At 42.5% G+C, this 25,824-nt stretch overlaps 1 protein-coding gene across 6 annotated transcripts in view; it reads right to left on the bottom strand.

Moving 5' to 3' along the window:
- The window catches only part of PARD3B (par-3 family cell polarity regulator beta), a 1,359,033-nt gene that overhangs the window by 351,830 nt on the left and 981,379 nt on the right, over nt 1-25,824 (bottom strand). For all 6 annotated transcript variants that reach the window (XM_073541872.1, XM_073541870.1, XM_073541869.1 and 3 more), the window contains one exon: nt 3,247-3,450. In XM_073541872.1, the coding sequence (XP_073397973.1) occupies nt 3,247-3,450 (204 nt within the window). The remainder of the gene's footprint in view (nt 1-3,246; nt 3,451-25,824) is intronic.

The following is a 25,824-nucleotide window of genomic DNA, read 5'->3' as shown; positions in this document are numbered from 1 at the left end:
AGGGTACCAACGTACTCAGGACAAATTGGACAACAACTCTTAGGGTCCAATTTCTCCTGTTACCCTTGGGAAAATAAAAATTGGAGGCTAAAAGTTCATTTTTGTGGAAAAAAAATGATTTTTTTTATTTTCACGGCTCTACATTATAAACTTTAGTGAAACACTTGGGGGTTCAAAGTGCTCACCACACATCTAGATAAGTCCCTTGGGGGGTCTAATTTCCAAAATGGGGTCACTTGTGGGGGGTTTCCACTGTTTAGGTACATCAGAGGCTCTGTAAACGCGACATGACACCCGCAGACCATTCCATCAAAGTCTGCATTCCAGAACATCACTACTTCCCTTCCGAGCCCCACCGTGTGCCCAAACAGTAGTTTTCTTCCACATATGGGGTACCAGTGTACTCAGAACAAATTGGACAACAACTTTTGGGGTCCAATTTCTCCTGTTACCCTTGTAAAAATAAGAAATTGGGGGCTAAAAGATCATTTTATGGAAAAAAAATGATTTTTTATTTTCATGGCTCTACGTCATAAACTTCTGTGAAGCACTTGGCGGTTCAAAGTGTTCACGACACATCTAGATAAGTTCTTTATGGGGTCTAGTTTCCAAAATGGGGTCACTTGTGGGGGGTTTCCACTGTTTAGGTACATCAGGGGCTCTCCAAATGCGACATGGCATCCGATCTCAATTCCAGCCAATTCTGCATTGAAAAAGCTAAACGGCACTCCTTCCGTTCTGAGCTCTGCCGTGTGCTCAAACAGTGGTTTAGCCCCACATACGGGGTATTGGCGTATTCGGGAGAAATTGCACAAAAAATTTTGTGGTTCATTTTCTCTTTTTACACTTGTGAAAATAAAAAAAAATGGTTTTGAAGTAAAATGTTTGTGAAAAAAAGTTAAATGTTTATTTTTTCCTTCCATATTCCATTCATTCATGTGAAGCACCTGAAGGGTTAATAAACTTCTTGAATGTGGTTTTGAGTACATTGAGAGGTGCAGTTTTTAGAATGGTGTCACTTTTGGGTATTTTCTGTCATATTGACCCCCCAAATTCACTTCAAATGTGAGGTGGTCCCTAAAAAAAATGGTGTTGCAAATTTTATTGTAAAAATGAGAAATCGCTTGTCAACTTTTAACCCTTATAACTTCCTAAAAAAAAAAAATTATGCTTCCAAAATTGTGCAGATGTAAACTAGACATGTGGGAAATGTTATTTATTAACTATTTTGTGCGATATCGCTCTCTGATTTAAGGGCATAAAAATTAAAAGTTTGAAAATTGCAAAATTTTCTAAATTTTCGCCAAATTTTGATTTTTTTAACAAATAAGCGCAGATCATATCTAAAAAAATTTACCACCATCATGAAGTACAATATGTCATGAGAAAACAATGTCAGAATCAGTAGGATCCGTTGAAGCGTTCTAGAGTTATGACCTCATAAAGTGACAATGGTCAGAATTGAAAAAATTGGCCCGGTCACGAAGGCAAAAACAGGCTCGGGTGCGAAGGGGTTAAGAAATGGCAGGTAACATGAACATTGGAGGTCAAGATTAGGTCTGGGAAAAATTTCATTGAGTGCAAAAAGACGTTCAGAAAGATTTAGCAGACACTGGAGTTGTGGTACTGTTCAGAGACACCTGCACAAATATGGCCTTCGTGGAAGAGTCATCAGAAGAAAACCTCTACTGAGTCCTGACCATGAAATTTAAAGTCAGAACTATGCAAAAGTACATCTAAACATACCTGGTGCATTTGGGAAACAAATCCTGGGGACCGATGAGGTTAAAATGGAACTCTTTGGTCACAATGATCAAAAGGTACGTGTGGTGAAAAAAGGGTACAGCATTTCAGGAAAAGAACATCTCAACAACCATTAAGAATGGGGGGCAGATCAAGCATGGTTTGGGGTTGATTTGCAACCAATGTATCAGGAATATTTCAGGGGTACAGGGAAGAACGGATTCAATGAAATTTCAACAAATTATCAATGCAAACATAACACCATCTGTAAAAATGCTAAAAGTTGAAAAGGGGATGATTTCTACAAATGGATAATAATCCTAAAGAGACGTCTATAGACTATGTCAAAATGTTAAAAAGTGCAAGCTGAAAGTTTTACAATGACTCTGACAATCCCCTGATCTGGACATCATTGAAAATCTGTGGCTAGACCTCAAAATAGCAGTACATGCAAGACGACCGAGGAATTTCAAAGAGCTGGAAGAATTTTCCAAGGAAAAATGGATGAAAATCCTTCAAACAAGAATTGAAAGACTCTTGTCTGGCTACAAAAAGCATTTACAAGCTATGATACTTTCAAAAGGGGGTGCTACAAGGTACTAACCATGCAGGGTGCCATATATATATATATATTTGCCTGAATTACAAAGGAAATGTGTCATATTTAACTTCAGACCTTTTAGAGATCATTTCATCTTCAACTTGCTTAACTGTTCACAATAACAGTAATTTTGACCATTGGTGCCCAAACATTTACATGCCACTATATGTATATACATAAAGAGATAGATACACATAAAAATAAAGCTAAAAAAACACAATATTTTGAATAATTAAAACAAATGCCAGTAATAATATTAATAACAAATGGCCTTTAGGGAAGTTTAATTATCGTGCTATGTAAGAGTTCAGATTCTTTTTGCCAAAACATCATCCAATAGTATCAACCGAGAAGGAGACAGACTCCAAACTTTAGATTCTGCCGCAGGTCTCACAATTAAATCAGAAGACATTATTAAATAAATCTCTTAGCCTTGATGATACTGCTGTACTTTCTTTCAAAATTTGTATCAGAATGGCTGTATAATTCTCAAAATCAAATTAACATTATAAGTCTCAGTTGTAACTCAAATCTTTTAATGTAAGGCAGGGAAACTTTTTCAAAGGAATATACAACCATTCTTCTACTGAAGTAACTACACCCACCTCATCAGGTCTAAGCCATCTATTTAATAATATATGTAGTTTATATAGTGAAATGTTGAGACAGATCATCCATCTTTAAGTCATTAGGGTCTCAGTATTATAGCAAGAATATGGAACAAGAATAGTCCTTCTTCATGTGGCATGATCGGGTATGAAGGCAACAAAGAGACCAATGTCACATGCCTTCATATTGAACTCAAGAGTGTGGATAATTGTTTTCTTGGTTGAGTACTTCATAATATGTTTTGGAAAGTTATGTTTTATCACTTATGAGAACTTTAAGTCATGTATGTATACCTTCTTCACTCTCTGGCCCATCATAAGATTTATCTATTGCAGCCCGAAAGCTTTCATTACAGCCTCTACCACGAACCATATTTGGTCTAGGTCTATAAAAGGGAAGCTCATTCTTCTTAACCTCTGCCATGGCAGTCTGCAGACTTTCAAGTGAACTTGACTTCTTCAGACCTAACCGTGGACCAAGCTCTTTTCCAGGGGAAACTGCAAAAGACATTTTTAGAAAAAAAAAGTATAATGTTCCACTATGTTTTTCTTAATATTTTGCATTTACAAGAATCTAATAATGATTATTTTACCACACACAAAAGTATAATAAAAAAAAATAAACAAATAAACGTCTATTAACTTGACAAGCAGCAATTTATGGCTCCTATAGAAACACTAACATAACAGGAGTGTTTTCAAGTTGTTGTGTGAATAGTAAAAATACAACATTCTGCTTTCTCCTTTCTAGATACCAATATTATTAAAGACCCCAGATCAGATGTAGGGGGATGGAAGGGTAGAAGAAGATGTCATGGCAACAGGGGAGTTACTTCACAGTGTGTGCTGTTGATTGATATTTGTGATAAAGAATGTAATATTTTATTCCTATGGCTGGTTTATGTCTTGGTTCTCCTAGAGGCTCTGTCTGAAAGCTGTCCCTGGGAATGGGGCGGGGGTCTGTCCACTAGGGAGACCATTACCACCATAGGGATATAGTTTGCACTACAGAGGAAAACATATAGTTAATAAATGGGATTAGCCCACCAGTTGGGAGGGATTAGATTAGTTATAGGGGAAGCACTTCCTAGTTTTTGGTCAGAGTGGAGGAGAGTGAGTCAGGAGATTAGACCAGTCAGAGGAAGTGTTAGATAATGATGGTGTCAAAAGGTTCTAAGAAAACGGATGTAGCAGAAGCCGAAGTGTTTCTCTCAGTGCAAGTCTCTTAACAGTAGGAAGACACATCCCAAGCCACAGGACACTCTTGGGCCTAGGGACCGGAAGAGATACTGAGTGTCGTGCCTCTGTCTACCTGGTGAGGAAGATGTCAACGTTGGCATGGCTTTTATGCTATTTTTGATCAAAAACGATATTACTAAGAACCCTATGGTATTTAAATGCAATATGTTTATTTTGCTTCTTGTAGGTTTTGTATGCTTTATGGCAAAAGTGAACATGTGTTTATGCACTGCATGTATACCAACTTAAACCAAGCTCAATTTTTGTGGTTTCCTTTTTTTGGTTATCAGAAATACAGGGGAACCCATGTCGTTTTTTTTAATTATTTATTTAGAGCGCAGGTCTGCTTTAACTATTATTAGCAGCAGCAGGCGGCAGCTGATGGGAGCAGTTGTCCCGTCAGCCATCACCAGTGATCAGAGGTAAACTTTATACCTCCGTTCACAGCTGTTGGCTCACGCTGTCATTTGACAGAGTGGGAACTGCAGCTGTCTGACCGGCGGTGATGATTTTACAGCAGATCAGAAGTGGTGTCTACAGCTCCGTCATGTGCATGACAGCGCAGCAAACACCGCTTCTGAACAGCAGTAAAACACCCTGTGTTCAGGCAGTCGAACCCGAACTAGCAAGTCCGTGTTCAGTGTGTCTGTGCCCAAACAGTAGGTGTTCAGTACGGACGCCGAACTTTATTGTTCGGGTTCGACCATCTCTAATTATAAGGTCTGATGATAGACAAGTTACTTGATTTTGATTAACTATAATTCCCATCAACACTAATGCTTCAATTGAGCAGGCGTACATTGCTTAGCAGCATCAGCAGAGTAAGTGCAGTGCCACCCAGCATCAGAGGTAGTAGGAGCGCGTTCAGACATGTATATAACAGTAAGATTACTTTGTGTTTTTAGCAACTGAACCTGAACTTAAGCAGTGCCTTATTTATTCCAGAGTAAAATGCAAGTAAGAATATTTGAGGTTTTTTTGACTTCAGGTAAAGTGACTTTTTTTATCATTTGAAGTCTAAAATTATACCAGTCTGTAACTTTGAGTGCCTGATTATTTATTTTATGGCAAAAGAAATAAATAGCCCCAGATTTACTCTGTTAAAAAGAAAAAAGTTAGCAACATTTTTCCTAAATGCATTCAAATCTCATCAAGTCAAGCAGGAGGGAGACATGGTTGCTAGGTCACACTTTGCTCCTTTGTTCACTAATTACTATTCTAAGACCTACTATTATTCTAAAATTAGCAAGTGCTGGAATGGTTTTAGAAACTTGATTTGCACAGGACAAGAAGATTTTTACTTTATTAGACAGTTCATGAAGCATATCCTGTTTTTATACCTGAATACAGTGAGAAGTCAGTAGCTCAGCATAAGGTAAAAAGGCCAAATTCATGAAACCTGTCACTGCCAGGTTTGTAAAATAAATGCTGACAAAAACATTCATTATTAAATTGCCCATCTCACAACCTTTAATCAACAAACCATCACACTCAGATAATTAAAAAAAAAGGTCCTGGAGGGGAAGCTATCATCAGAAAATGACTCTTTGTTTAACCTCTTCATGACAGAGCCCTTTATCGTTTTTGCGTTTGTTTTTTGCTCCCCTTCTTCCCAGAGCAATAACTTTTTTATTTTTCCATCAATATGGCCATGTGAGGGCTTGTGTTTTTGCAGTACAATTTGTACTTTTGAACGACAGCATTGGCTTATTTTACCATATCGTGTACTCAGAAACGGAAAAAACCCCCAAAAAAGTGTAATTCCATAACTGGCTTTTGTATTTCTTTTTACCATGTTCACTAAATGCTAAAATTGACCTGTCATTATGATTCTCCAGGTCATTACGAGTTCATAGACACCAAACATGTCTAGGTTCTTTTTTATTTAAGTGGTGAAAAAAATCCAAAGTTTGTTAAAAAAAAAAAAAAATTGCGTCATTTTCCGAGAACCGTAGTGTCTTCATTTTTTTGTGATATCGGGTTGGGTGAGGGCTTATTTTTTTTTGGTGCAGATACGATCTTTAGATCGCCCGTTATTGCACTTTAATGCAATTTTGCGGCAACCAAAAAACGTAATTCTGGCGTTTTGACTGTTTTTCTCAGTACGCCATTTAGCAATCAGGTTCATTCTTTTGTTATATTGATAGATCTGGCGATTCTGAATGTGGTGAGACCAAGATTTTTTTTATTGTTTTATTTTGAATGGGGAGAAAGGGGGGTGATTTGAACTTTTATATTTTTTTATTTTTTTAATATTTTTAAAAACATTTTCTTTTTACTTTTGGCATTCTTCAAAAGTCTCCATGGGAGACTAGAAGCTACCATAACCCGATCGACTCTGCTACATACAGGCAATGATGTAACAGAATTGCTGACTTGCTATGAGCGCCAACCACCGGGCAGCGCTCATAGCAAGTCAGCAGTGACAACCATAGAGGTCTGAAGGAGACCTCTGGTTGTCATGCCAACCCATAAGTGACCTGCGTTTACATGACTGAGTCAGAGTTTGACAGTGACATTTAACAGGTTAACAGCCGCAGCTGTTTCAGGCACATGTCAGCTGTTGAAAACGGCTGACTTGTGCCGGAAAAGATGTGCTCTCAGCGCCAGAGCCCACATCAAAGGGGGAAAAGTTTTTGGTTGAGTGTGTTCTTGGAACTTACAGCAATGCCTAGTTTCTATACCGCATCACTGAATATACAGTAAGTTCATCATCATCACCTACTTTCTGCTCTAACAAAAAGAAAGAAAAAAAATCAAAGGCTGTTAACATTAATACCAGAGTAATTTGGACACTAGTGCTCCAATATATTGTATTTTACATAAGGGCCCTTGTTTAATACAAATAAATTACTATCTGTGATATTATTGTACATGTCACAGGGGAATAATTACAATATCATGGGTTTCAAATAAAAGGTAAAAAGCACAAAAACAGCACTCAGTGGATTTCAGTTTTTCCATTTACATTCCATAAAAAATCCAAATTTGTAGGATGCTCATTATTCTCCCTAACATTGCGGTGTAAAGGTATGCCAGGTCCTTTATAGAAAATAAGTACCAGGTTTATTCTGTAAAATTAACATAGAAGATTATTTGGAAACTTGAAGTTTGTTCCTTGCAGAGACCGGCTATAACCAGCATGACGTCACGAAGGTCATTCTGCTTTCAACGTCTATCAGCTGACCTGCACCTAGAATGTCTGCTGCCGGCCGGGGCACCGCTCCTTTGTTCCCTGACACGCAGGCTTGTCTTGCATGGAGATTTGATTCAGCACGGTCATGAGGTAGAATACATCAGTGCATCCTCATCTTGTTTTACCACAAAAACCACAAGGTCCACAGGAACTGAATGGACAACAGGAGGTAATACCCAAGTGTTTTCTTTCAATTGTATGCTTTAATCTCCATCATCCCTCTCAATGCAGACAATTGTGCACCTACAGTATTGACTCTGGACATAGGTCATTAAAAGAAATAACCTCTAAGTACTTAGTATCCTCAGGTGTATCACAATACCCAGAACACCGAGAAGCTTTGTGCTTATCTACAATGTATGCACAAAGTGTCTAGTGTGACTAGAGTGTGAGTGTATTCTACATCTGCCCATGTTAAGTAGTGTTGGTTGGGTAAGCACAAATAATTATTCTATTAATTATACTAAATGACTCTCAGCAACAGGTTGAGGGCATTTCACTACATGCGTGCTGCCCCTTTATGAAGGGACATGTGCATTCGAGCGAACACTAGGCATGCTGCCAGGAAGTGCAGGGGGCACAAGACTTGCCAGCAGAAGGGGACCACGCTTCGGTGGCCGAAGCAGTGAGTATGTAAGTGTCCCTGCATGGACGGGAAGGGGACAATATGCAGGGAAGCTGGCGGAAGTGTTACATTCATTACACAGGTTTTGCCAGAGTCCTGGTGTAAAACTGTTTGCAATGTCAAAAAAATTTGCATAACTCACAGTTGCACAAAAAAATTTGCAACCTTGAGGTTTTTTTTCTTTTTTTTTTTTTAACGTTAGCCCTGGCTAGCTTTACCATTTTTTTGAAAATTGGCAAAACTTAGACAGGAGGGGGATTGAGTAAGTGTGGAAGACACATTTATCATCATTTGCAGCACAGAATTGGCGTTACTACAATAGGAAAGTACTCCAGTCCTTGGTAGGAGTACACTTCTTGCATTGGCTCATGGCAGTTGAAAGACGTGCCAAATTCATTAGGCAGTGTTAATATTTAACGTCAACACGCCCTTCATTAAAACTGGCTTGTAAAATGCAGGTCTTGATGAATCACGGCCGTAAGGTGTAAAAGATGTCAAACAGATAATACAGGTTTGGCGCAAACAATGGCTCAGTTAATACTAGAATTCCGCCACGTCTTGCTGAGAGAATCTCTCTCATTGTTTTACTTGCAGTATCGAATTATTCACTCTTTAAGCATAAACACTAATAAGAAATATCTACAATAAGTCCGCTACCCACTACAAAGTACTTACTCAGCTGAAAGAAAACCATTCTCGTCCCCGTGACCATATAAAAACTCTCTTAACTTTATGGAAACATTTTCCTAACGTCACAAAACTGTGCTCGTTATTCAATAAGTGCCACAAGTATGGACATGAGCATTTAGCAAAATGTCCATACAGTAATAATAATGATGAGGAAAATGATGGTGGAGCTAACATATGAAACGTGTGAAGGAAACCCCCTTGTTACCACCTCACAGTTGGCGACTGCGGTCCCACTTAATTGTTTCTTGATGCTGTATGTTAAACACAGAGTAGATTGCTTTGCTCTGCTGCTCATTCATACAGATGTAGTGGAGAAGAACAGATTGGAAAAACGGCAGATTACAAAACATGTCTCCCGAGAGGGCTCTGCCAGTTTTCTAATTGATCGGTTTCAAATGAAAGAGCAGTAAACATTCCACTAACGGGTGATTACGTTTGTCTTAAGTTTGTCTCTTTCTGCTAAGTTGCTATATAGATTTTGTTTTGCTTAATTAAATATGGAAATAGGATACTGTGAGAGCAGAGAGATATAAATTGGACTCTTGTTTCTGCAGCCCTGGGAAGGATCCACTTGCTTATATTAACAGATATCTTACATACTAGAGAGGTGATAAGCCAAAGGGCAAAAACATGGCATTCAATGTAATTACTATAAATGGGAACTCATCCCTCATTATGCCTCAGAGGAGGAGAGCTTCTCACCATCTCAGCAAACAATGGCACTGACCTCTGCCGGCCAGTCCCTTTATCTCCAGTTTCTCCACATTGAGTAATCGGCACAAATAAAATTAATTATGTTTCATCCAAATATATTTTGTGGCCTATTATATTTAATTTCTTCATTAGTGATGAAAAAAACACATGGAAGGAAAGGAATGTTTTTTTTGCCTTTGACCCCAGGATCTGATTATGTATGTGTGTAAACAAAATGATTAACTTATCAGATGAAATATTGGGTCTGCCAAACAGGACAACGAAGGTTTCATGTTAACCAGTAGAAATATAAATTGTCCACACAGAAGTGGAAATTTTGGTGATTGAATAAAAAAAATAATCACAAAATAACATCATGAAACATTCAGTACGCTCTACATACTTATGAGTCAAGTATTACATGATTTTTCTTTGGTATTTCAGTATGAGTGTACTTAGTTTCGTATGCATTTATCTAATCTATAATAAAGAAAAGGCTATGGATCAATCCGCTGCCTCGTAACCCTTGACTCTGCCCTGTCCTTCAAAACGCATATCTAAGCTCTCTCTACCACCTGCTGCCTCCAACTCAAAAATATTTCCAGAATACGTCCCTTCCTCAACCCTCACTCTACTAAAATGCTTGTGCATGTCCTCATCATCTCCCGTTTCGACTAATGCAACATCCTTTTCTGTGGCCTCACTGCTAACACCCTCGCACCTCTCCAGTCCATTCTTAACTCTGCTGCCCGACTAATTCATCTCTCTCCTCGCTACTCCTCCACTTCTCCCCTTTGCAAATCTCTTCACTGGCTCCCACTCCCTCAGCGTATCCAATTCAAATTACTAATACTGACTTACAAGACCATCTATAACCTGTCTCCTCCATATATCTCTGAACTAATCTCCCGATACCTTCCCTCACGTAATCTACGGTCATCCCAAGACCTCCTTCTTTCCTCAACACTTATTCGTTCCTCATCCAACCGCCTACAAGACTTCTCCTGAATAGCCCCCATCTTCTGGAATTCCTTGCCTCAACACGTCTGGCTATCAACCACACTCGGATCCTTCAGACGGAACCTGAAAATCCACCTCATCAGGAAAGCCTACAGCCTGCAATTATCCCTGCTGCCTCCTCACCACTACTAGAGCTACCGCCTCACCATCACTGGTGCTGCTGCAAACCCCCAACCGACTGTCTCCTTCCCCACCATCCTGTAGAATGTAAGCCTGCAAAGGCTGGGTCCTCTCTCCCCTCTATATCAGTCTGTGATTGTTAGTTTGTTTACTGTAAGTGATATCTGCAATTTGTATTTAACCCCTTCTCATGTACAGCACCATGGAACCAATGGTGCTTAATAAATAAATAATAATAATTTAAATAATTCCTAGCAAGCTTACAGGAAGTGCGGTTACAGGAAGAAAATAAAGTTTTATTCTCTCTGCAGCCTCTCATTTCTAGCCATTGCAGTGGTGCAGAAAGTGGTTAATGCAGTGCAGTGCAGGCTGTCAATTACTGTACAGGGGAGTTATTACAGCCATGCACACTGTGCAGTGAGCAGTGACTTTAACTGCTTTCTTTCCCGCCCCAATAACTGGAAGCAAACAGATGCAAATCGAAAAGAAACTGAGTTTTCTTTCTGTAGCCGTACTTACAGTAAACTTACCAGACATGATTTACCTGCTAATTTACCTGCATGTTACCTCTATATCAGGATGTCACTAGTGTTTCTGGAGGTGATAGGTTTACGTTTTACCCCTCAAGGTCCAGGACAATCTTGGCCTTAATGTCCACACTGTTTGTTTAGCTTTTTTCAATGTCACATTCCAAGAGCCAAAACTTGTTCTATAATGGGTAATAATGCAGAGCAGCCTACAGACACATTCCCAAAGAATCCTGTAAGCAGCGACCCCTTGGTAAAGACCAAAAAATTTAGCTTCAAACAAAAAGCCACATATCTCTGGAACCGTATGGTGGATTTAAAAAAAAAAATCTAGACAACTCAAGAGAGCAGAAACAAAACAAGAAACCGGTGACAGGTCCTTTTTAATATTAACCGTAAACCTTTTTTTAGCAGATACTGGTGGACAGTCAGACCCCCAAACAAATTAAAATGCCAACATATCTGACTAGAAGTTAGGAGATTTAAGGTACTGTCACACTTAGCGATGTACCAGCGATCCCGACCAGCGATATGACGCGGTCAGGATCGCTGGTACATCGCTAAGTGGTCGCTAGTGAGCTGCCACACAGGCAGATCTCACCAGCGACATCGCTGGGGACGGAGGTCGCTACTTACCTGTCACACCAGGCGATCCTGCGTCCTCCCGCCCGCGTCCACGCGTCGCTCGTCGTCACAGCAGGAAGCGCCGCAGGAAGCTGACGACGAGAAACAGTCCAGCCTGTTCTCGTGCAATCAGCGATAACCAGCGGGGGAGCCGGTCGTAGGTAAGTATCAGACACAGAGATATCGTTAGCAATATCGCTATAACGTCACAAGTTATAGCGATATTGCTAGCGATATCTCTTAGTGTGACAGGCCCTTTATAGCTAGACAGACAGGGATTAGATTAACAGATTATACATGAGTTTGTTAAATTTGCACAATGTAAGAAAAAAACAAAATGAAGATGCAGTCATTTTATAACATGAATATACCCCTATATTTATATGCAACTGCAAAAAGGAACAGTCTTCAATAAGCATTAAAGGAAAAGGATCATAACTCAAATTAAACTATGAAGTTTCAAGAAATGCTAATATAGTTTCAGAACGTAGTGGGTACATGAAATAAGCTTCCAACAAAAGTGTCAGAGGTTAATACAGTGGGGAATTATAATATACTTAGGATATCGCTATGCTAAACATAAAATAATGCTGAAGATCAAAGACTGACTTAAGTCTTCATGCACTACTAAAATGAGCAGAAATAAACGGCTTATATTTACATCTGGTGAACCGAAAAATCAAAATGAAAAAAACTGAACCTTCATTAGGAAATGTACCTCTGAAAATACAACTATGTCACATGAGTTATTGTGGTCTTTTTATTGCAAGTAAATTCTGAAGAGACAGAAACACTGGATTTGGGCTCTATGTTAATAACTACATACATCAGCTATTATCATTTTAAAAAGTGAACAATGATTAAAGAAAATAAATGGATAAAAAGGTCAGTTCCTCCTTTGCCTATGGCAAAACACAGGACAACTGTCAGGATCCTGTCAGCACCGGCGTGCAGCCTCCGCTGAGCAGGGACTCACCCGCACTGTAGAGGGGCCCGGGGTCAGGTACAGCCGGAAAGTACAGATACACAGGACCTGTGGACGCTGAAGTTTAGCAAGCAGTCACAGTATCTACGGTCCTGTGACTGCAAGGGGGCGGGGCTTAGCGTCCTGCTTTCAGAGATGGCAGGATACTATACAGAAATACTCAGAGTGAGGCAAAACAAAGGTCATACACAGAGATATCAGTAAAGTACCAGGGATGAGACAGAACGGATAGTCAGGGCCAAGCAGAAGTCAAACCCAAACAGACATAGATGGTACCAAGCAGAATCCAAAGCAAAATCCAGAGAACAGACCGAGTCGTACACAGAGAATCAAGCAACCAGAACACAGCACAAACACACTCAGGGGTCACCACACAATGCCAAGGGCGAAAGTATAACAGACGGGGATGGGAGCGTCCTGAGGCTTTAAGAAGCCTCTCCCAGAACCAGGGAGAGGCCACAATCATAGCCCCAGGTGTGCAGGTAAGCTTGCACTGGGATCACAACCTTTAACCCCAGAAATGCCAATCAGCACTGGTTCCAGATATTAACCCCACGTGTGCGAGTCAAACCCGCACTGAGATCATGACAGTACCCCCCTCTCAACGGGGGGCCTCTGGACCCCCAGGCTTGCCCGGGTACTTAGCATGGAAAGCCCGCACCAGGTGATCAGCATGCATCAACCGGGTCGGTACCCAGGACCTGTCTTCCGGTCCATACCCCTTCCAATGAACCAGGTACTGTACCGACCGCCATACCAACCTGGAATCTACGATATGACCAACCTCGTACTCCACCTGCCCCTCGACCAAAACAGGAGGAGCAGCGGACTCGGAGTCTCCCCGGACTGCTTCAAAAGGTTTCAGTAGAGATTTGTGGAAGACAATAGGGATCTTGAAATAGGGTGGAAGGCACAGCCTATACGCCACTGGATTGATTTTTTCCACAATCTTGTATGGGCCAATGAATTTGGGCCCCAACTTGGCTGAAGGAACCTTCAACTTAATGTTTCGCGTGGAGAGCCAAACCTTGTCTCCAACCTGAAACGTGGGCCCTGGTGTTCGTTTCCTGTCCGCAAAAAACTTATACCTGCCCTGAGACCTAGATATACTCCGCTGAACTTCTGCCCACGTATTCTGTAATCGCTGAACAGAGCCCTCAGCCCCGGGACACCCCGAGTCCAGACGAGAAAACTCACCAAAATGAGGACTGAACCCATAATTGATCAAAAAAGGAGTCATAGCTGTGGATTGACTCACCCGACTATTGAAGGCAAATTTAGCCAACGGCAGTGCATTGCACCAGTCATTCTGTCTAGCAGAGGTTAGACACCTGAGGATCTGTTCCAGGGACTGGTTAGTGCGCTCCGTCTGACCATTGCTCTCAGGATGGTATGCAGATGAAAAGGACAGAGACATCCCTAACTTTTCGCAGAAAGCACGACAAAACTTAGCCACAAACTGCACACCACGATCAGACACCACATTGAGGGGTACCCCATGCAACCGGATCACATGCTGCACAAACAACCTGGACAACGTCTCAGCTGACGGTAGTGCGGACAGGGGTACAAAATGAGTCTGCTTAGAAAACCTGTCCACTACTACCCATACCACTGTATTACCCTTAGATGGAGGGAGAATGCTAACAAAATCCATGGATAAGTGAGTCAATGGTCTTTCGGGCACTGCCAAGAGCATTAGCTCCCCTGCCGGCCAGCTACGAGAGCTTTTAGAACGAGCGCAGGCCCCACAACCAGCAATGAATTTTTTTATGTCCGAACCAAGGGTAGGCCACCAAAAGATCCTAGCCACTGCCAGACGCATGGCTGAAATACCAGGGTGAGCACTCAGCTTGGATTCATGGAACTCCTGCAAGAGTTTCAGGCGAAGTTGCTCTGGGACAAACAACTTCCCCTCCGGCTTGGCCGCTGGGGCCTGCGACTGGGCCCCCTGAATCTCCCATTCCAATTCAGATGAGACCTCTACTATCACAACCCCAGGATGAAGAATGGAGGATGGTGGCTCAGGGGGCGATACCGGCTGAAAACTGCGCGATAAGGCGGTAGCCTTGACATTATTAGACCCTGGACGAAATGTAATCGTAAACTGAAAACGGGAAAAAAAAAGTGACCAACGGGCCTGTCTGGGCGTTAGTCTTTTAGCAGACTCAATGTATGACAAATTTTTGTGATCCGTGATCACCGTAATTGGGTGACTGGCCCCCTCCAAAAAGTGCCTCCATTCTTCAAACGCCAATTTGACCGCAAGAAGCTCTCTATTGCCTACGTCGTAATTTCTTTCCACAGCAGAGAACGTCTTGGAAAAGAAAGCACATGGCCTGAGATTGGTTAGAGTGGCAGGCCCTTGGGACAACACCGCCCCCACCCCCACCTCAGAGGCGTCCACTTCCACGACTAATGGTGTGGACGGATCTGGTTGTACTAACACGGGAGCAGACATAAAGCTTCTTTTCAGGGTCGCAAAGGCCTCTTTTGCGAGCGAGGACCAGTTTCTCACATCCGCACCTTTACAAGTAAGATCTGTGAGTGGTTTCACCACCTGTGAAAACCCCCGAATAAATTTGCGGCAATAATTGGTGAACCCCAAGAAGCGCTGAAGACCTTTAAGGTCTCGGGGTTGCATCCAATCCGCAATGGCCTGCACCTTCTTGGGGTCCATGCGAAAACCCTCACAGGACACAATTAATCCCAAAAAAGACAATTTTTGAACAAAAAACACATTTCTCCAATTTGGCATACAGATGATTTTCCCTCAGTTTTTGGAGAACGGTTCGTACATGATTCAGATGAGATTGACTGTCGGGAGAGTATATCAGAATATCGTCTAAGTAAATAACAACAAAACGACCAATGAGATCCGAGAATACCACGTTGATGAAATTCTGAAATATGGCTGGGGCATTGGTAAGACCAAACGACAAACAGTCCCTCGGTCATGAGGAACGCGGTTTTCCATTCATCCCCCTCCCGGACCCTTATCAAATTATATGCCCCCCGAAGATCCAGTTTGGAGAACCATTTTGCCCCTGAAAGTTGGTTACGCAAATCGGGAATCAACGGAAGGGGGTACGTATTTCGTACAGTAATCTTGTTGAGCTCACGAAAATCGAGGCAGGGATGTAAACCACCATCTTTTTTCTTTACAAAATAAACCCTGCCGCCACAGGTGAGACTGAGGGATGTATGTGTCCTTTGCGAAGACTCTCAGCAATGTAATCTTTCATGGCCAAGCGCTCAGGGCCAGACAAATTAAACAGACGGGCTTTAGGCAATTTAGCCCCCGGGACTAACTCGATAGCGCAGTCCAAGGGTCTATGTGGCGGCAAACATCTTGGCCTCGCTTTCAGAGAACACATCTTCGAATTCTTTCAGGTACTCCGGAATACCTTCCAGCTCGACAGATGACACAGATACAGATTTAACAGGTTCAACCAATAGTGCAGACTTATCACATAACATCGAATCATTAAACCCCCACTGAACAATCTCCCCCGTTTTCCAGTTGACTGGGTAATGGCGTTGTAACCAGGGCATGCCCATCACCAATCCTGCTGGTAGATTGTCCAGAACCAAACAACTTAATTTTTCCACATGGGTAGCGGCCACTTTGAGCGAAAACAAGTCAGACATAAAGAGAGTTCCCTCTTTAGTGAGGGGGGAGGAGTCAATGGCCACCACTTTGATCGGAACCTTAAGTCTAACTGTCCCTAGCTTACAGTGTGTGACCAATTGGGAGTCCATAAGATTGATGGATGATCCGCAGTCCACGAAAGCTGTAGAGGGAAAACAACAATCGTCCACTAACAGCTCCACATGAAGCAACACCTTAGAAAACGAGGAAAAGAGTACCTGAGGGTCTGAGTAGTCTCCCCTCTGACTACCCAGACCTAGTCGTTTCCCATCGACCGGGTTGAGGATGGACAATCAGGACACTTCCTTTTCCAATGTCCCATTTTACCACAGTAGATGCATAACTGCTTTTCTGTCCAGCGTTGTCTCTCCTTTTCCTTCAGGGAGAGAGCCCCTACGTCCATGGGCACAGAAACAGTCTCTTATCCACAAGGGAACAATGGAGTCTCCGCCTGCATCACCCCCCTAGCCCGCAGCCTGCGGTCCATCCGGACTGCCTGGGTCATGGCGTCCTCGAGTGAGTTAGGTGGGGGATGTAATGCCAAGGCATCCTGTATCCGCTAGGACAAGCCTCTGCAAAAGAGTCCTCGGAGTGCTGCGGCGTCCCAAGAGACCTCTGCGCCCAGCGGCGGAATTCTGTACAAAACCACTCAGCCAAGTGTTTCCCATGACAGACACTCATCATCATGTCCTCTGCCAATCGCACTCGGTCCGGCTCATCATATATGTGCCCGAGGGCCTCAAAAAACGAATTCACAGACACTCTCTCAGGGGCAGTGGGAGGAAGGGAGAAAGCCCAAGCTTGTGGGGACCCTCTTAACAGACATAATGACCCCAACCTTCTGACTTTCGTCCCCAGAGGATCGTGGCCTCAAATTAAAGAAGAGTTTGCACCCCTCCATGAAGACCCTGAACGCCTTTTTGTTCCCAGAAAAGAAATCAGGCAGTTTAACAGGTGGTTCTGGGGACACCAAAACATCATCACTTGCCCCAGCCCCCAGAGACCCAGCAGCTAAAGCCCCCCGCACTGTCTCAGAAACCTGCTGCTGAGAACGAGCTAGAGCTTGCTGCTCCAGAGATAAACCCTGAAACATCTGACTCAGATTTTTCATTTGCTCAGCAAGAGATTGTATGGGATCCATATTTCTCAGCAGAGAAAGAAAAAAAAAACCCAAAAAACTTAAAGGTCAGTTATAATGTCAGGATCCTGTCAGCGCCGGCGTGCAGCCTCCGCTGAGCAGGGACTCACCCGCACTGTAGGGGGGCCAGGGGTCAGGTACAGCCGGAAAGTACAGATACACAGGACCTGTGGACGCTGAAGTTTAGCAAGCAGTCACAGGACCTACGGTCATGTGACTGCAAGGGGGCGGGGCTTAGCGTCCTGCTTTCAGAGATTGCAGGATACTATACAGAAGTACTCAGAGTCAGGCAAAATGGACGTCATACACAGAGATATCAGTAAAGTACCAGGGATGAGACAGAATGGATAGTCAGGGCCAAGCAGAAGTCAAAACCAAACAGACAGTGAAGGTACCAAGCAGAATCCAAAGCAATATCCAGAGAACAGACCGAGTCGAACACAGAGAATCAAGCAACCAGAACACAGCACAAACACACTCAGGGGTCACCACACAATGTCAAGGGCGAAAGTATAACTGACGGGGATGGGAGCGTCCTGAGGCTATAAGAAGTCTCTCCCAGAACCAGGGAGAGGCCACAATCATAGCCCCAGGTGTGCAGGTAAGCCTGCACTGGGATTACAACCTTTAACCCTAGAAATGCCAGTCATCAGCACTGGTTCCAGACATTAACCCCACGTGTGCGAGTCAAACCCGCACTGAGATCATGACAACAACACATTTCGAGCTGACCTTTGATACTCACCAGGATTAGATTTTTACATTTTTGAATCCCTGTTAAAATATTCCTTACATACCAAATGTACAATACACTATGTACCGTAATTATAACACTAATTTATAGCTCCTCTATCATTATAATCATAAAATGTAAAATCTTAGTATAACAATATACATACAGTCATAGCCGAAAGTGTTGACACCCTTGAAATAGTTCCAGAAAATGATGTACCGTATTTTTCGGATTATAAGATGCACTTTTTTCCCCAAAAAATCTTGAGAGAAAATGGGGTTGCATCTTATAATCCAAATTGTAGCTGCGGTGGAGCTTACCAGCTGCAGTGGAGTGGGGTCCCAGGTTCACTGCTGCCAGAAGCTTCTGCTGGCAGTGGAGACAGGAGTCGGGCGATAGCTGCTGGTCACCGAGGTGTTCGGCAGTGTGGGGGCTCTGCCGACATTTTGTGACAGCCTAAAGGCCAGCACTTTCCATGATCTTTTATGCGGTGGACTCTGGAAAAATGGCTGCCGTAGGCGGCGTATGCGCAAATTGAGATCTCAGCACCAAAGTATTCTTGAAGTATGATTGGGGTCATTGTCCTGCTATAGGATCTATGACCTGGGATGCAAAACCAGCTTTCTGACACAAGGCATCAAGTGGCAGTGGCAGCAAAACAGCCACAAAACATTTCAACCATATTTGACTGTAGAAACTGTGCTCCTTTTTTTCTAGGCCTCATTATGTTTTTGGTAAACAGTAGAACGATGTGCTTTACCAAAAAGCTCTATCATTCTCATTGGTCCACAAGATGCTTTCTTCAAAAGATTTTGACTTACGTAAATTTTGGCAAAATGCAGTCTATATTTTTTATGCTTCTGTGTCAGCAGTGATGTCCTCTTGGGTTTCCTGCCATAGAGTTTAATTTAATTAAAATGTCATTAGTTTGCGCTGATATATATGCACCCTGAGCCTGTAGGCCAGCTTGAATTTCTTTGGAACTTGATTGGGACTGCTTATCTACCATATCGACTATCCTGCATTGTAACCTTTTATCAATTTTTCTCTGCCGTCCATGTCCAGGGAGAGTAGCTACAGTACCACGGCTTGTAAATGTCTTATGTTGTGCACCGTGGACAAAGGAACATCAACATCTCTGGAGTTGGCTTGTAACCTTGAGATTGTTCAACAAATTTGGTTCTTCAATCCCTTCTCTTTCTGTTCTCCATGCTTAGTATGGCACACAGATTGAGTAACCTTCTCCACTTTGTATGCAGTTTCAGGTGTGATCTTTATATTGTCCACCCCTGTTACTTGCCATAGGTGAGTTTGAACAGCATCACCTGATTAAAACAAAGTTATTTACCAACAATATTGGAAAGGTGCAAAAATTTGTCTGGTCCATTTTGGGGTTTTTGTGTGAAATTACAGTGGGTACAGAAAGTATTCAGACCCCTTTAAATTTTTCACTCTTTGTTTCATTGTAGTCATTTGGTAAATTCAAAACACTTCATTTTTTTCTCATTAATGTACACGCTGCACCCCATCTTTACTGAAAAAAACAGAAATGTAGAAATTTTTGCAAATTATTAAAATAAAAAACTGAAATATCACATGGTCATAAGTATTCAGATCCTTTGCTCAGACACTCATATTTAAGTCACATGGTGTCCATTTCCTTGTGATCCTCCTTGAGATGGCTCTACTCCTTCATTGGAGTCCAACTATGTTTAATTAAACTGATCGGACTTGATTTTTAAAGGCACACACCTATCTATATAAGACCTTACAACTCACAGTGAATGTCAGAGCAAATGAGAATCATGAGGTCAAAGGAACTGACCAAGGAGCTTAGAGGCAGAATTGTGGCAAGCCACAGATCTGGCCAAGGTTACAAAAGAATTTCTGCAGTACTCAAGGTTCCTAAGAGCACAGTGGCCTCCATAATCCTTAAATGGAAGAAATTTGGGACCACCAGAAGTCATCCTATACCTTGCTGTCCAGCCAAACTGAGCTATTGTGAGAGAAAAGCCTTGGCGAGAGAGGTGAACCCCAGCTCCACAGATCCAGTAGGGAAATGGGAGAAAGTTCCACAAAGTCAACTATCACTACAGCCCTCCATCAGTCAGGCCTTTATGGCAGAGTGGTCCAACGGAAGCCTCTCCTCAGTGCAAGATATATGAAAACCTGCATAAAGTTTGCTAAAAAAATACAAGAAGGACTCCCAGACTATGAGAAGTAAGATTCTCTGGTCTGATGAGACAAAGATAGAACTTTTTGGTGATAATTCTAAGCGGTATGTGTGGAGAAAATCAGGCACTGCTCATCACCTGCCCCATACAATCCCAACAGTGAAAAGGTTGGGATTCAAAAGTTCACCTTCCAACAAGACAATGACCCTAAGCACACAGCTAAAATAGCAAAGGAGTGTCTTCAGAACAACTCTGTGACCATTCTTGACTGGCCCAGCAAGAGCCCTGACCTAAACCCAATTGAGCATCTTTGGAGAGACCTGAAAATGGCTGTCTACCAACGTTCACCATCCAACCTGACGGAACTGGAGAGGATCTGCAATTAAGAATGGCAGAGCGCCCCCAAATCCAGCTGTGAAAAACTTGTTGCATCATTCCCAAGAAGACTTATGGCTGTACTAACTCAAAAGGGTGCTTCTACTTAATACTGAGCAAATGGTCTGAATACTTATGACCATGTAATATTTCAGTTATTCTTTTTTAATAAATTTGCAAACATTTCTATATATGAATCAACAGAGCAGCATTTGCAGTTTCACATCGATGATTTGTCTGTAGCAAGAAACAAAAAACTCTGCACTGCCATTGCAAACCAGCTAATCATTGTAAAGCCAACTAATGATGTAAAACCACACAAGCAGTTATGTTGATTGTAGATGGCAGAATTGGTCAAGCAGAGTACTGTGCAGGATCATAAGGTGAAATCTGCACTTAGATTAGCTTGATAATTCAGAGAGGTTTGGCTAATCAGCAGCACAGAGGAGAAGAGGAAAGGGCCTGCAGCATCGAGGAGAAGCAAGTGCTGCTGGGAAATGTAGTTTTAGCAGCTAAGAAAAGGACTGCCTTTTCTTCTATGTGTAGCTGGATGCATGGTGGGGCAGATAGAGATGAAAAAAAGACATAAATGCTCAATCTGAGCACACCCCAACAATTGCTTTGGCAATAGTAGGAGTGATAAATTTAGGAAACACAGTGAGAACTCCATCCTCCCTCAGACGCCAGACAGTAACAGGCAATTTCTTACCCTCAGCTCTATGGGGAAAAATCTATCAACCTGCTAACAGGTTCCCTATGACTTTGCCCAACTGGAATGTTATTGTTTCTCTGATTAACTATATTGTAAAGTTAACTAATTTTTCCTTTAACCCCTTCACGACCAATGACGCCACATAGGCGTCATGAAACCTGGTTCAAATCTGACCAGTGACGCCTATGTGGCGTCATGACTTCAAAGCCCCCCTGCGGGTCGGGTGACCGGGGTCACTGAAAGGTCACCCGACCCGCAGATACAGGGGGCTTTGTAATTCACCACAGGGGGCGTGACTTCGCCCCCACGTGGCTACGATCACTCTGATTGGCTGTTAAATGTGAAACAGCCAATCAGAGCGATAGTAATATTTCATCAATGAAAATTGATGAAATATTACAATCCAGCCATGTCCGACGCTGCTGTAGCTTCGGACATGGCTGGAGACACCGATTCCACCCCCCCCCACCGGTGATCGCCCCCCCGCCGGCGATCGCCCCCCCCCGCAACTGAATGACAGCGGCGATCTGCCGCCGCTGTCATCATCTGCCCCCCTCCCATTCCCTCTGCTCCCCGCCAGCCTCCGATCCCCCCCTCACCCCCCCCGGTACCTCCTGAGTCCCCCCGTCCCTCCCGGTGTCCCTCGGGTCCGGATGATGGGCGCCGCCATCTTTGAAAATGGCGGGCGCATGCGCAGTGCGCCCGCCCGAATCTGCCGGCTGCAGATTCCATTCTTTCATTTTGATCACTCTCACAGTGATCAAAATGAAAGAAAAAGTAAATAAACCCCCCGATTATCACCCCCATAGGTAGGCAGAACTAATAAAATAAAGAAAATATTTTTATTTTTATTTTTCCATTAGGGTTAGGGTTAGGGTTGAAAAGAGGGTTAGGGTTAGGGTTAAAAAGAGGGTTAGGGTTAAGGTTGAAAAGAGGGTTAGGGTTGAAAAGAAGGTTAGGGTTAGGGTTGGAAAGAGGGTTAGGGTTAGGGTTGGAAAGAGGGTTAGGGTTGGAAAGAGGGTTAGGGTTGGAAAGAGGGTTAGGGTTGGAAAGGGTTAGGGTTGGAAAGAGGGTTAGGGTTGGAAAGAGGGTTAGGGTTGGAATTAGGGTTAGGGTTGGAATTAGGGTTAGGCTTGTGGTTAGGGTTATGGTTAGGGTTGGGATTAGGGTTCGGGGTCTGTTGGGGTTAGGGTTAAGGTTAGGGTTGGAATTAGGGTTAGGGATGTGTTGGGGTTAGGGCTGTGGTTAGGGGTGTGTTGGGGTTAGGGCTGGAGTTAGAATTGAGGGGTTTCCACTGTTTAGGCACATCAGGGGGTCACCAAACGCGACATGGTGCAACCATTGATTCCAGCCAATTTTGCGTTCAAAAAGTTAAACGGTGCTTCCTCCCTTCCAAGCCCCGACGTGTGCCCAAACAGTGGTTTACCCCAACATATGGGGTATCAGCGTACTCAGGAAAAATTGCACAACAACTTTGGGGGTCTAATTTCTCCTGGTACCCTTGGGAAAATAAAAAATGGGGGGCTAAAAAAATATTTTTGTGGAAAAATTTTTTTTTTTAAATTTTCACGTCTCTGCGTTATAAACTTCTGTGAAGCACTTGGGGGTCCAAAGTGCTCACCAGGCATCTAGATAAGTTACTTGGGAGGTCTAGTTTCCAAAATGGGGTCACTTGTGGGGGTTTCTATTGTTTAGGCACATCAGGGGCTCTGCAAACGTAATGACGACCGCAGACCATTCCATCAAAGTCTGCATTTCAAAAAGCCACTACTTCCATTCCGAGCCCTTACGTGTGCCCAAACAATAGTTCCCCCCATATATGGGGCACCAGCGTACTCAGGACAAACTGTACAACAACTTTTGGGGTCCAATTTATCCTGCTACCCTTGTGAAAAAAAAAATTGCTGGCTAAAAATCATTTTTTTTGAGGAAAAAAAATATTTTTTATTTTCACGTCTCTGCGTTATAAACTTCTGTGAAGCACTTGGGGGTTCAAGGTGCTCACCACACATCTAGATAAGTTCCTTGGGGGGTCTAGTTTCCAAAATGGGGTCACTTGTGGGGGGGTTCCACAGTTTAGGTACATCAGGGGTTCTGCAAATGTAACATGATGCCCGCAGACCATTCCATCAAAGTCAGCATTTCATAATGTCACTACTTCCCTTCCGAGCCCCGACGTGTACCCAAACAGTGGTCATCCCCCACATATGGGGTATCAGCGTACTCAGGACAAACTGGACAACAACTTTTGGAGTCCAATTTATCCTGCTACCCTTGTGAAAAAAAAAATTGCTTGCTAAAAATCATTTTTTTTGAGGAAAAAAAATTTTTTTTTATTTTCACGGCTCTGCGTTATAAACTTCTGTGAAGCACTTGGGGGTTCAAGGTGCTCACCACACATCTAGATAAGTTCCTTGGGGGGTCTAGTCTCCAAAATGGGGTCACTTGTGGGGGGGTTCCACAGTTTAGGTACATCAGGGGCTCTGAAAATGTAACATGACACCCGCAGACCATTCCATCAAAGTCAGCATTTCAAAATGTCACTACTTCCCTTCCGAGCCCCGACGTGTGCCCAAACAGTGGTTCCCCCCACATGTGGGGTACCAGCGTACTCAGGACAAACTGGACAACAAATTTTGGGGTCTAATTTATCCTGGTACCCTTGTGAAAATAAAAAATTTCGCACTAAAAAATAATTTTTTGAGGGAAAAATTTTTTTTTTATTTTCACGGTTCTGCATCATAAACTTTTGTGAAGCACTTGAGGGTTCAAGGTGCTCACTACACATCTAGATAAGTTCCTTAGGGGGTCTAGTTTCCAAAATGGGTTCATTTGTGGGGGAGCTCCAATGTTTAGGCACACAGGGGCTCTCCAAACACAACATGGTGTCCGCTAACGATTGGAAGCAATTTGCATTTCAAAAAGTCAAATGGCGCTCCTTCCCTTCTGAGCCCTGCCGTGTGCCCAAACAGTGGTTCCCCCACATATGGGGTACCAGTGTACTCAGGACAAACTGGACAACAAGATTTGTGGTCCAATTTCTCCTGTTAGCCTTGTGAAAATTAAAAATAGTGTGCTAAAAATCATTTTTGAGGAAAAAAAATTATTTTTTATTTTCACTGCTCTGTGTTATAAACTTTTGTGAAGCACTTGGGGGTTCAAAGTTCTCCCTACACATCTAGATAAGTTCCTTAGGGGGTCTAGTTTCCAAAATGGGGTCACTTGTGGGGGAGCTCCAATGTTTAGGTGCACAGGGGCTCTCCAAATGCGACATGGTGTCCGATAACGATTGGAGCTAATTTTCCATTCAAAAAGTCAAATGGTGCTCCTTGCCTTCCGGTCTCTGCCGTGCACCCAAACAGTGGTTTATGACGACATATGAGGTATCTGTGCACTCAGGAGAAATTGCTCAACAAATTTTAGCATCCATTTTATCCTGTTGCCCATGTGAAAATGAAAAAACTGAGGCTAAAAGAAAATTTTTGTGAAAAAAAAGTATTTTTTTTTTTTACAGATCAATTTGTGAAGTACCTGGGGGTTCAAAGTGATCACTATGCATCTAGATAAGTTCCTTGGGGGGTCTAGTTTCCAAAATGGGGTCACTTGTGGAGGAGCTCCAATGTTTATGCACGCAGGGGCTCTCCAAACACGACATGGCAACCGCTAAATATTCCAGCATATTTTCCATTCAAAAAGTCAAATGGCGCTCCTTCCCTTCTGAGCCGTGCCGTGCGCCCAAACAGTGGTTTATGACCACATATGAGGTATCATTGTACTCAGGAGAAATTGCCCAACAAATTTTAGGATCCATTTTATCCTGTTTCCCATGTGAAAATGAAAAAATTGATGCTAAAAGAAAATTTTTGTTGGAAAAATTAAAATGTCCATTTTTTCTTTCCACATTGCTTTAGTTCCTGTGAAACACCTGAAGGGTTAATAATCTTCTTGAATGTAGTTTTGAGTAGCTTGAGGGGTGCAGTTTTTAGAATGGTGTAACTTTTGGGTATTTTCTGCCATATAGACCCCTCAAAGTGACTTCAAATGTGAGGTGGTCCCTAAAAAAAATGGTTTAGTAAATTTTATTGTAAAAATGAGAAATCGCTGGTCAACTTTTAACCCTTATAACTTCCTAACAAAAAAATATTTTGTTTCCAAAATTGTGCTGATGTAAAGTAGACATATGGGAAATGTTATTTATTAACTATTTTGTGTCACATAACTCTCTGGTTTAACAGAATAAAAATTCAAAATTTGAAAATTGCAACATTTTCTAAATTTTCACCAAATTTCTGATTTTTTGACAAATAAACGCAAAAATTATCAACCTAAATTTACCACTATCATGAAGCCCAATATGTCACGAAAAAGC

Source organism: Dendrobates tinctorius, unplaced genomic scaffold (genome assembly GCF_039654945.1).
Source record: "Dendrobates tinctorius isolate UK_male_01 unplaced genomic scaffold, ASM3965494v1 ptg000125l, whole genome shotgun sequence".
NCBI classification, from domain to species: Eukaryota; Metazoa; Chordata; class Amphibia; order Anura; family Dendrobatidae; genus Dendrobates; species Dendrobates tinctorius.
The sequence above is the reverse complement of the archived record's forward strand: the minus strand, read 5'-3'. Positions and strand labels throughout refer to the sequence as shown.